The sequence below is a fragment of the Malurus melanocephalus genome, unplaced genomic scaffold (genome assembly GCF_030028575.1).
Source record: "Malurus melanocephalus ecotype Western Australia unplaced genomic scaffold, MMel_1.1 scaffold_80, whole genome shotgun sequence".
In the NCBI taxonomy this organism is placed as follows: Eukaryota; Metazoa; Chordata; class Aves; order Passeriformes; family Maluridae; genus Malurus; species Malurus melanocephalus.
This window is the reverse complement of record NW_026623312.1, coordinates 188185-200777: the sequence shown is the minus strand read 5'-3', so window position 1 is coordinate 200777 and position 12593 is coordinate 188185. Positions and strand designations below refer to the sequence as shown.

General features: G+C 39.1%; 1 protein-coding gene across 6 annotated transcripts in view; it reads right to left on the bottom strand.

Annotated features, from left to right (window-relative positions):
• The window catches only part of MCC (MCC regulator of WNT signaling pathway), a 181860-nt gene that overhangs the window by 34930 nt on the left and 134337 nt on the right, over positions 1 to 12593 (bottom strand). For all 6 annotated transcript variants that reach the window (XM_057367491.1, XM_057367492.1, XM_057367493.1 and 3 more), the window contains 4 exons: positions 10060 to 10266; positions 1287 to 1433; positions 863 to 952; positions 84 to 232 (listed from right to left, as the gene is read on the bottom strand). In XM_057367491.1, the coding sequence (XP_057223474.1) occupies positions 84 to 232; positions 863 to 952; positions 1287 to 1433; positions 10060 to 10266 (593 nt within the window). The remainder of the gene's footprint in view (positions 1 to 83; positions 233 to 862; positions 953 to 1286; positions 1434 to 10059; positions 10267 to 12593) is intronic.

Below are 12593 nucleotides of genomic sequence, written 5' to 3'. Positions count from 1 at the left end.
TCCAAAAGGGTAAAAAAAGCAGTCAACTTTAACAAAGCTAACAGAAGACAATACATGTGYGCACATCTAACTTTCTAGCTCACCTATTTAGTCTCTCCGTCTCCACTTCAAACTCTCGGATTTTACTCTCAGAGATAGCAGATCCATGTGAATAGAGTGTCTGGAAGATTTCCTGGATGTTTGAGCAGTCTTGGAGGGAATGTGCCAAATGTTCAGCCACAGTACTAGACACCTGCACAGGGCAGTTAATAGATCATTGTGAATAGGTACCCACTGGATTTCTCCCAGATACTTTCTGCATTGAAAACTGCATTTGCTTGCATGCACTCACTTCAAGGCATTCATTATTCAGTTTCCGTTATGAATTTTACATTGAATTTACAAGATTCCACTTTTAGAAGCCATTTTGTTCTAAAATTCTACTGACCAAGGGTGAAGTCCACTATTTTATTACACATTCAAAAAGCCTACTATGCAAGTTGTGTTCTTGAGAGCTTAGCAAAAAGTTAGAGCCAAGTTCTTCAGTAAAACAAATATTAACACACAGTAASAACAGTGTTATTGATTTACATTGGCATTTCAAAAGCAGAAGCCAGTTTGCTGTTGACTGAAAGCTGTGAAATGGAAATGGAGAGTGTTTTTGAAGAATATTTTGGAGAAACTGACTCCAAAGTTTTCCTCTTGAAGTCACTAGTTACCAGTTACAAGAAAATGAAATCTTAATACTGGGTGAAATAGTTCTTTGTTTAAATACTTTGCTCAAACTAGCTTTTGCAGTATTTTCAGACAGTTCGTATATTAATTTTATTAGGAAAACAATGCTTCTATTGGAACATGAAYCATGCGTGCACACAGTCCTTACCCCTATGCTGCTGATTTCTGATCCTAAGACAGGTCTATCAGATGATGAAGACTCTGATCTTGTCTTTGACAACTTCACTCTTTCAGCAATCTGTAAGTGATAATGCTGCACAGGTTAGCTACACAACAGCCTATACCCCACGAAGATCACACAAAATCCCTCTAGTCTCTAGTTACACTTGCAAAACTGAAGTGAACTACTAGAGAATTGAGACGTGTTATAACTGAGAGAACTACAATCAATAATGTTTAATTCATTTCCACAGTCCAAGTTCGTGGACCTGCTCAGGACTCCCCTGGACATCTACCAGTTAATCCCATGCTTGCAAAACAACGCCTGCTTTCCCCAGGTCACAAGCAGTGTTACCAACACACAAACCCCTTTCCCCAGGTCATGAGTAGGGTTACCAATACAGAAACCCCACCTTGGCAATGGGAATGTCGTTGCTGCTGCTGCTGGTGCTCAGCTCTCCCGTGCTGGGGTTGACGGGGCGGTTGGCAGGAGTGAGACGGCTCGGGCTGGAAGGGCCTGTGGCCTGCACGCTTTGCAAACGAGTCTGCAGCTCCCGGACCTGCAATAAAACATAACCATCTGATTTTTCMATTTTTATGGTTTAAAGAGTCTGGAGATTTTCTCATTGTCTAGCCAAGTCTAATTGCTCCTGGCTTCAGCACAGAAGTTACATTTTTGTACTGTGGTGGCCACAAAGTTTTCACGTGGGGAGAAGATGAGAATATGTTATTTTAAAATCCCACTCCTGTCAGTTTTTTACACCATTTGCAATATGGAAATATGCAAACACAACACTGTAGAGTAATTACTCTTCAGCTGTACTATAGGTATAGAAATTATTCTCTCTGGGGTAAAGCTAATGCTCCAGCCAAAAAGAATGATGGCTAAACAAATCAAATGACAATCCTCCTGGTAATGGGAAACTCCAGTGCTGAAAAAACACTTGACATAAATAAATCACACAATGACTTGGTCATATTTAAAGGTTAAAGAAATTCAAACATTAATCATACTTCAAAACTATGGTCAAGTAAAGCTAACGTTTTGTGAATAAAGTACAGACCAAAAAAAAACAGCAAAGTGCTCAAACAACAATCTGCAGAAGCTCTCTGTAAATATACACTGCAAACACTGACTGCATGGTTCTTATAACACATCAGATAATTGTAGAACTGATGTCAAAAGAGTTTCAGTTTAAAGGTTAAAAAAAAGGAAGGTCTGCAGGAACCAAACTATAGCTGAGCTAAAGATTATAGTATTTACCTTGGAATAATTCTTAACAGACAAGGAATAAATGGTCTGCTTAACAMGAGAGTTATGCCACAAGGTAAAGTGACAGAGCTCATTTTACCCACAGATCTCAGAGTGYGGGATGGAAGAAGGTGAAGGAAACCATCTGAAGAGAAAACTCCCCTGAAAACCCCCCTGAGTCTTCCTTAAATACACTGCTTTCTACGCTGATTTTGTTGGAATAGCCCCTCTACAGAACACAACTGGTGAAATTTTATCATAAACCTAGCGAAGTAAAGTTCAGCCCATTTGATATCCCCCTGCACGTAGCATGAAATGCAACTGCGATTCCCACTGTCTAAAGCAAGGTGGGATTTTATACTAAATGTATTTATATAAAGAACTGACAAAGCAAGCTGAAATTCCTTAGTCAAAGAACTATAAAATTAAAGCTGCATTAAACCTTAGGCTCTTTTAGCTGTAAGTGCATCTGGACAGTGTTTTATCAATCTCTGCTTGAAGCAGCAGCAATTGTGCTCTCTGCACAACAGATGCTTCAACCTACTGCACAGTGAAAACAGTTCAAGTTGGAATKTTCTATAAACACCAAAGCACTATCTTATGCTTTCTACAATCCTCTATAGCCTGCTTCTATTTCCTGAAGARCAACCCTACCTCTCCTATTCAGTTGCAAACTGGAGGTCAGGCTTCCTGAGCACTTACTGTCAAAAGAAGTTTTAGGTATTTGCAAATTACAAATAAAAGAAAAAAAAATCCCTGTTTAACGTAACATATTATTTTTAAAAAGCCATAGCTGGCAACAATAAAAGCACATAGAGTCTAACTGCACTCTTAAGTTCCCTGTTCAGTTGTGGAGGTGTGCTACACCTTGAACAAAGTGAATCCGAACAACACAAAACCTGAAATCAAATCAAAGTAACTTGCAGAAAAATGGATATGGGTGCTCGAGCCAGAATTATACATTTTAACTGCAATTATATCATGAAGTTAACTGAACAGAGTGCATGAAGTGCACATTCATAGMAGTATCTTCTACATATTTGCAGCTGAGGCCTCTTTTGTTCATACAGACATATTTAGCTTCAACATGGGCATAGCTGCACTAATGCAAACCTTAAGTACAGAAGTGCTCTCCTGGTGCAAATCAGTAATTTCAGCCTGTTGATATGCACAAGGCTGAAATAAACCATGCATGCATATTTTTGCTTGCAGATGTGGAATGTCAGTGCAGATAGGATTTGTAGCGTAGCATTAACACAGAAAAAGAGAAATWAAAAAAAGCAACCCAAGAACTTCATCAAGTCAAAATTGCCATTTACTACTATTTCTTTTAACCCAGRCTGTTCCAAATATAATTCTCCAAATGCTTAAGTTACCACACTGTTTAAAAGCAAACAAACAGGAAGACCATTTGAATGCATTCTTTATAAAATAAAATCCCAGCCTAAATGTACAGCTTAAACATTGCTAAAATATTCACCTATGCTCAGAAGCCAGTCCTGGGAGATTCCACTCCAAAAGCAAGYAACATTCTAAATTTAAGTAAAACCCAGAAAGAGTGGTAAAGCTGCTTAAATGCCAAGCATTTGTAGACTTTGAAGTTTAAAACTACCTTATGCAAACAGTGTATCACACAAAACTTTAATGCAGATAYGTTTCCTTTATTCTGTGTTCTTACTAAGCAGTGACTATTTGTCATGATTACAAAGCTAATTATTCATACAGATCTGTGAAACAACACTAGACTCAGAATGAAAAATGAACACAGCTAAGAATGTAGTGAGGCAAAGCTTTGCTCAGGAAAACGTTTCTAGAAGAAAACTCAGAGCACAGCACAGTTAATGATCTGTGCAACTCACTGCCTTAATATTGTATCACAGAAGACACAACAACCTAAAGAAGCTGCCTGCTTATCTGTGCTTCTTGATGTATTTACTAGTTCAGGCCTTCATTTGCGAAATTAGATGCTGAAGTGACTGCTATAAAAAACCACACCAATTTTAGCAACACTCAATACTGGATGCTAATTCTGAGCAGGATAACAGCACAGGTTTGTTCTGATCTGTAAGATCATCCATCTCACAATTCACACACTTACTAAAAGCCAAAATCTCATGATGGGGTTACCCACCCACCACACTGCCCAGAGACACCTCAGATAACTATTTCTGGCCACCAAAATCGCCACTGCAAATAGAGCAGTATGTAGCATCTCTTTAGAAAGTACTTTTCCACACTGGTAGCTATTCTACACAAAAAATAAAGAAAGACCAAAGAAGAGAAAAAATATCCCAAACCCAAATCAGAGTTCAGAAGAGCCAGTTTCTTCTCTGATTTGATGAATACATGAGCTATGAAAAGACTGGTTTTACAAGCATGATTAAATATTTTCTGACTCTATATATCGACAATCTTTAGCATCACTGCCAATGTAATATAAATTATTCTGAAGGTTATGTTAACTCATAGAATGAAGTTAAACTGTGGTACTGCACAGGAGGCACAATAAACACATAGAAATTGGACAGAGAGGAAGGGAGTATCTTACTGAAAATGGATGACAAAATTGGCAAAATCTGATAGGTAAAGACAAGTATAGAAACAAACCCAAAAAAGTTAACATTGGAAAAAGGAAAAGTGTGGATTTGTGAGTGTGGGAGGAGGAAAAACTAGAAAAGATCTAGAGAAAAATTTGAGTCATTGCATCAAATGTTTCAAGACAGAAACATACAGAAGGATTTAAATTGCCACAAACTCCTGAAGCACTAAAATGAGGTGAAAACTGTCTGGCAAGCAGATCTAATTAACGATCACAAAAAAAWAGGAGTTGAGATAGGAGGGAAAAAGGAGAAATCCAGGGAAATGTCTCTGAAATCCAGAAAAAAAGGAAAGATCTTCCAAATGATGGGAGGAAGTAAAAAAAAAATTACAGAAGTAAAGAAGTCCTAGCACCCTGGAAAGAGCAGGAGCAAGTGCATGAAGTGAGACACAAGGAAACAGTGCCATTAGGTTTCAGAGCAATGGACAGCATAGATAAAAAAAAAAAGTCAGGTGCAAACAGATGTTTTCAAGTTATTACCATAAATGCAAGGAACTGGAAATGTCACTAATTAATATTTGATGTTTTGTAATTGAATCAGTTGTTTAGCTGCATTTCTATTTTTTTTCCCTTTCAATGCTGAGAATGGAAGTAGGAAATAATGAAAAATTAAGGGAAATTTATCACCTTGAGAACTTCATAAAAAGAAAGGAAGGACAGAAGAGAAAAGGGCTGACACATTACAGCAATCTTCAATTTATGAAAGGCTTGATAAGTTATTAACAGGCATCACAGACACATTTGTCCAAATGCATCATGGGCTATAGAAAAATACTTCAATGGAATATTTTCATTATTTGTAACCGTGACTCTAAGTAGCATGTTTTTTATCTTTTTATTTTACACATGCATAGTGACAACTATATGACTCATTAATATACCCTAAATAAAAAAACATTGCTACAAACTGCCTGCTTTTGTCACTGATTTCCACATTCAAAGGACACCTGTGGCTTTTGTTTCTAAACCAGTTTCAAATGAGGGACATGCCTGTGATTCTTCTTGTTCTACCCTACTTGTGACCTGTTTCATCACAGGGTATCTTTGAACCCTTCAAGTAATAGCACTTTTTTTCCCCAGCACTTTAATGCTGCTTCATTTCCTTTCCCCTGTTACACAGAGGAGGAAGATGAAGTACAACAAACCACATGGAGTGAACCTCTCCCTGCACACTGCAGATCTGGGGAGGAGAAGATGCCAAATCAAACACCAGTGTAACAATCTGAGYTGCTCTGAGTTGTGAGACCTCTTCCCGGCCAGAAGAACATCTTACCTTTCATTCAGGCCTAGKGCTGGTTATTTTCAGCCAGGTAATTTTTAGCTTCTCCCAAACCATGAGCACCAGAGCAAACAAGGTCTGAGTTCCTACGGATTGTGTATTGTGATTGATTGAGCACAGTAACTGTATCTGGTATCTATAAGGTCAATTAATCACTGGCTATCTGCATGCAAGCTGGGATACAGCTCTACTTTGTTGACACCCAAGTGGAGATGCTGCTGCATAGGCAAATATCACACAGCTCAAGGAGGCAGAGAATGGAAACAACTTTGTGCTGCTACCTCAATTTCTGGTGCTCACCAAGAGACAAAGGAGACAGAACAGCACCAGGATCACTTCAAACTGCAAGTAGATAATAATCTCTTAACAGCCCAAAGCCTATCAGTGTTCTTCAGCAATCTGGAACAATACCTTCTGATCCCAACAGCAAAACAAAGAGAGTCCAGGAGCTCCTGCCAGCTTTTTGTCATCTGAGAACAGCATGAGTCCAAGGATCTCAGTCCTGCTGCGGTATGGATACACTTCAACTGCCCACAACAACCCCATATTTTGGGAGAGCCCTCTGCTAAAATGGAAGTTTTCTGGAGTGGGAAATGTGAGCAGCTGATGGGCTCACACATAAAATGTTGATTTTTTTACTACTCCACTGATTATGTTTTCATTAAGGTCTTAGTTCAAGACAGCTAATGAAGTGTTTTTGTTCTGGTTGAGTTTGGTGATTTCAGCTGCATTTGGAGCAGGTACAGAACAAGCCTCACAACCAGAATTATGAGATTAACTGAACACACTGACATATGGCTCATGCAGAGAAGACATAACAAACTTCCAGAGCTGGAAATGGATATTCTCTTCAGACTCAGTTCTTCAGAACTGCCTCAAGGAAGCCTGAATGCTGCCCACGCCCACAGCTTCTTATGCCAGCCAGTTGCTTAGGACTGTGCTGAAGTACCACTCATCTGGCATTTCATGGGCAGTAATTAAAAAAACCCAGTTTCTACTTTGCAGTCGTGATGGAGCTTATATGCTGTTTCAGCGCTGCTCATCTGAATCCCTGGCAGATGCAAGAGCTTTTGTGTAAGAACACAAATATTACTTTTCCTTCTACTACTTAAGCCTGTTACACTATACAGCAGCTATAAATAGTGGTGACCTGATTACAACCTTATTCTCATGCAATAATAATATTAATCCCACAGAAGTTTCCCATCATCTTATCTGTATTACTGGATTCAGGATTATGGTCAGTTTTATGTAAGCAGTTTCTAGGGAACTGACCAGCCTGGACCTAAACAGATTTTATTTTTAACGTGGCAATATAATACAGAGGTAAAATAAACCTCTACATTATGAAATTAGCTGTTACACTGCAGACAACCTAYAGAAGTAAACAACTATCTCACTTACTAATGACCAGTGAGAAACAAACTCTGAACGTATGTTGTTTCTCAGCTACTGTTCCAGAGAGCAGCTCAAACTGTTAACTGAGCACAGTAAATACCTAATTAAATTAAATCTCCAACAAGCCTGAGAAAAATATATTGAAAGCACTCTGCTTAATTACAGGCATTAGTCTGAAGCAACAGACCTATTGATCTGGTCAACTTCAAGCTTGTTCACTTCACCCAATTTAATTTGAGAAGGACAGTAACTAAATTTTGGTTGTATCTCCTTTCCCACTCTCCAGGGAAATAATTTGAAGTGACTCTTGAATTCAGGTGGCATACAGAAAATATTTAATAGGTCAAAGAAAACATTTATTTTGTTGCCACTATGGACACAAATCTGTATTGAAAATGCAAATACGGTCTCCAGTGTGTGCAGAYAGGTCATATGTCATGAACAAACTTCTTTGGTGGGGGCAATAAATCAGTTGTTCTGCATGATAAGGATGATATTAATTACCAGATTTCAGTAAAGTCCTCTGTAGTTGCAAACAGCTGAAACAAGTTGATTACCTTGAATCTGTTTCCACCAGAGATGCTTCCATAATAGAGAACCTGAACTGCTGGCAGCCAGACAAACCATAGCAGAGGTGTGGAAAGATGCTAAGGCTGGCTGTAGAATTAATGCAGCGGTGTTAACTTGGCTTTTTCTGCTTTCCGTCAGATACAATACTAATGTAATGATCCTGGTTTTAACAGGAATCCCTGCGTAGTCATATATTTCATTATACAAACATAACTTTAATATTTTAAAGGTGCATTTAGAAAGTAGCTGGTCAGTWGCCTACTACTTACTGTCTCATCAGACCCACAATCTTGTCTCCTCACAAGCTGATTTCTGGTCTCATATAGCCACWAGTGGTTCCTATTAATCTGTTTTGTCGATCAGTTTAGAGAACCATTACTCCCACTTTCTTTCCCTAGCGCTTGCAAAGAGAAAACAAATTAAGATTTTGTTTTGCCATGTCGAACAGGACAAGTCCCTTCTCCATGGACAATGTCTCTGACCATTGTCTACACCATTTTTTGCCAATTCAACTGCACATTTACACACGTAAGAGATAAGAACAACATACTGTATTCCAATCACCACTCTTAACACAGTTTTTCCAATTTCTACTGGAAATAATTTTTCTGGTACCTCATAGACTGAATTTGCCACTATGGCTTAACCTTGCTGATCCCTGAGGGTACAACACCAATTCTTCCCTTTTCTGTTTTTGAACTGAGGAGGTCCTGGCTGTCAGCGTGAATGCTTGTTAACAATCTTTGAAGCACTCTAATCTGCACTCCATACTTCTCAAAACATTTCTCTGCTCAAGGCCACCTATCTTTTTCTTGACATCTCAATATTGATCTGTATCACCTGTAATGTCAGTATCAGCATTCATGTAAGCAAATTCCTCAAGCACACACTTCTATTCTTTGCCTGCTTGCCTCTCATGCCCCTCTCAATCTGGCAACAATCCAGCCAGTCCACAAATGCTGCTTCTCTAGCTCAAGGGGTAGTAGTGCCTCTGCTAAAAAAAAAAAAAACAAAAGTTGCTATAAAATCAATCCAAAAATTTCAGGACTGAAAACAACCTATGGTACATAAGACAAAAATTTACAAAGGAAAAGTTGAAGTGGTATTGCTTTATACGATCAGAAATTACTATCCCTGCCTCATCACACACGCCTTTTTAGTGTTAGGAGAGAGTTTTGGAAAGGTAGTTTGTGGCTTCATATCTGAAGTTTGGAAATATCACACAAAGCAGGTTCACGCTAAAATGACACAGTCACTGCAGAACAGTGTTGGTTCAGAGCAGCAAAAAGAGCTGATCTGCTGCCAGTAGGTAAAGAGTAATATTTGCAATAATTTAACATGGTACAGTGGTCTGAACTGTCATTCAAACTGGACATAAACTTGAAACTGCCTGTTTTAAAACCAAAAATACTCTGTATGTAGCCAAAACTCTGCAGGTTTAACAGACACAAAGATAACAAAATTTATAAGTATTGGAGCCTGAGTTCACATTCCCCTGGATCTTTCAAATTTTTGGGAGGTGGGGGGGGGAACAAATTCCTCCCCTCTTTTTTTTTTTTAAACTTTGGACTCCACACAAAGCATAAGGCCTTTATCTGACCTTGAAGTATCATAAAATGTACACAGGGAAGCAGGACATGGCCGGAACTACTCATTGTTCAGTATGAGAGTTATTACCCACTGACAGGAGTCCTGCTCTTTTTCTTTCTCCTAATCACAAATTGAATTCCCATCAAACACAAAGAAATATTTGTTGTTTACTGGAAAAAAAAAGCTTCACAGGAAAATTCACTAGATGAACATCTGCTTTCTCTATAGCCAAGTTACACATGCTTCCTTGAAGATGAATATCAGGCTTTTTGTTAATACATGATTTCTGAAATCAGGTTGTTGTGCATGCTGGCTGTTTATCACACGCTCTTTTTCAATTATGTTCAGTTTTGTCCTAATTTTGTCATTTATACGGCCTGGCTTTAAGAACAAAAAGCCCTAAAGCCAACACAGTAAGCTATATTAAAGAGAAGCTTGCTCTGGTGACGAAATCACACAGATTGGAAGAAAAAGAAGGCATCACCTGTGCAGGCTTACCCTTCTACGCAGTCTGTCCCTCTCCTCACGGACAGCATTCATGGTGGCCTTAGTCCTGTTGAGCTCCTCTTCCTTGCTGCACAGCATGGCTGTGAGGCTCTCATTCTCTTCCCGCAGGCCAGCCAGCTCCTTCTCCCACCGAGATCTCTCCTCAGACAGGTTTGGATAAAGGTCTCGTCCCAGCACACCCTCAATCTCCTCCACGGTCTGCAAAAAAAATAGTCATCAATAAACAGAAAGGGGCAAAGACGACTGCGCTGAACTAACAGGTATGTGGGACAGAAATGCGTGTTAACAAGCACCTCTACACACTTACACATGCGCTCCCAGCCCCTCAACACCATTAGTTTGCTTTTTTGTCTGCTAATATCACACAAAATTATTGCTAGTTTTGATAGCCTGACCATTTCTTAAAGTATTTTATACTGACGAATACCAAAGCAGACAAACACATGCAAATAAAACATGTAACCTGTGAATGACAGCAATTCCAGTAATTTAATCTCAATACTTCCAAACRAATTAATGAATCCTTGTCATGGGCGAGCAATGCGTTTGTTTCCCTGCTGAGTAACAGGCAGGAATGAGCAGCCTGTGAGTATACATGGCATGGGRCCTTATTTATTGGTAGACCAATGCTACAAAAGGGCAAGGAAAAGAGTGGGAGAGGATTAAAAAAGGGCTCTTCTTTCCCATGTCCCTGAGTATGTTTTTTCCTTGAGGTGACACCAAAATAAAAGAAAGAACTCTGGCCTTGGCTAGGCTTACAGGGGATGTCACAGCCTTTCCAGTGTCTAGTAGTTCTCTGGGACACATAGTGTCACCCAGCATTTCCTGTCCCACCTCTGTGCTCAAATCTGTGCCCAGCAGGCACCACTCAGTACAAGGGACATCCAGGAACTTCCAGTGGGTGCAACTGAACTACAAGCACCCATCCACCACCAGCAAGGGAATATCACCATGCCTGAACTGTCAGACTGGCCGCTCAACACGCTGAAACAGCTTAACACTCATGGTGTCAGAGAACCACCTGCAGTTTGAAATCTACTACCCAGCATATGCTATGCCTGTATCCACTTCTTCAACTATGGAAGATATCTGCAGCTTCAAATGTTGCTCATAAGCTTTCAAACCTTTCWGAAAGTAGTATGTATTAAAATGATGGGACGAAACATGGAAAATAAAAGAATATATGACATTACTGGCAAAGCAGGAAGTTTCATTTCACTGGCTAATCTAAAAACAGGTCGTAGGTAAAGCCTATATTTTTACATCTAATATGGAAGATAACTCATGCATCAAGGTTAGTAGTATTTAGTTGTTTTATTCAAAAGAATATTTACATCCTGAAGGGCTCCTTCCAATTCAGCATATCTATGATTTTATGATTCTATAAATAAGAAAAATTACTGCCTTGTTTATTTCCTTAATTTGGGAGGGACAAAAAGAACCAACTAAAGTACAGCTGAAAACGACAAACTTAGTTGGAGACACGATTTCTTTTTTTTCTGCAAGAAATCTTCCCACTGTTTTCAGCACTGACTGAGGTACTAATGAAATTTTATTATTTGTTCAGTTTATCCTTTTGAATTGTATTTAATGTCTCTCTTACATAAAACTGCAATACACTTAGAGCTACAATTATGAAACTCTATTGACAGAGTATCTACTCTGTTTCTGCTTACAGATTTGGCAGGAAACTGAAATTACTTTTCTGAATAAGCAGAGCCTTGCAACTTCTCTCTGATATAAAAGAAGCTGCAGCTCTCCCCATATTAGCTTCACTTAGACCCACACATCTCAAATTATGACAAGGTAAATTATTTCAATGCACCGTAAGGATGAATTCAAGTTCTGAATAAGCACTGGCTGGTTAACCTCAGTACGAACAGAAAAGCTATAAAGCTATATAATGGCGGAGCATTCTCTTTTGATGATGCCAACTTTGTTTTTCATAAACAGTGCCTCTTTGTTGCTGATTTCTCCTCTCCCTTCTTCCCGCTACAACCCTCTCCAACTACCCCTGCTGTTTTCTTAACCCTCTAATGTGAAGTTCTGATTCTGCCTCTTTCCTCCTTATTCCCCACACTCCARTGTTGCTATTTTCCCAACCCCTCCCTTTCCTAAGCCACGGCTTCTCCTGAAAGCACTACAACTCTCTGGTGTCCAACATGCTACCAACTATTCTCCATGGAAAACAAAGCATGAACATTGCACATAGATACAGCTGTGTAAAATTATGTTAATTATTTTCCTTCAAAGCAGCATTACACAGCAGTTTTATATGGTGTGTTGCTGCCCAGCAGACAATTCAGGTATAACTTCACGGAATATGGGATTGAATTACAATGTCGTGTTCTGAGCACAGGGCAGCAGGATGTCATATCATGGTAATTCCAGTCTTGTCTCTGACACTGCTATCAGTGGTCTCTGCCTTCTTTACAAGAAGTGTTGTGTTACAGATGTGGTATCAGATTAAATCGGCAAGTATCAGGTTTAAAAGAAGTGAAAGTTATACCTCTTCACACAGTGTA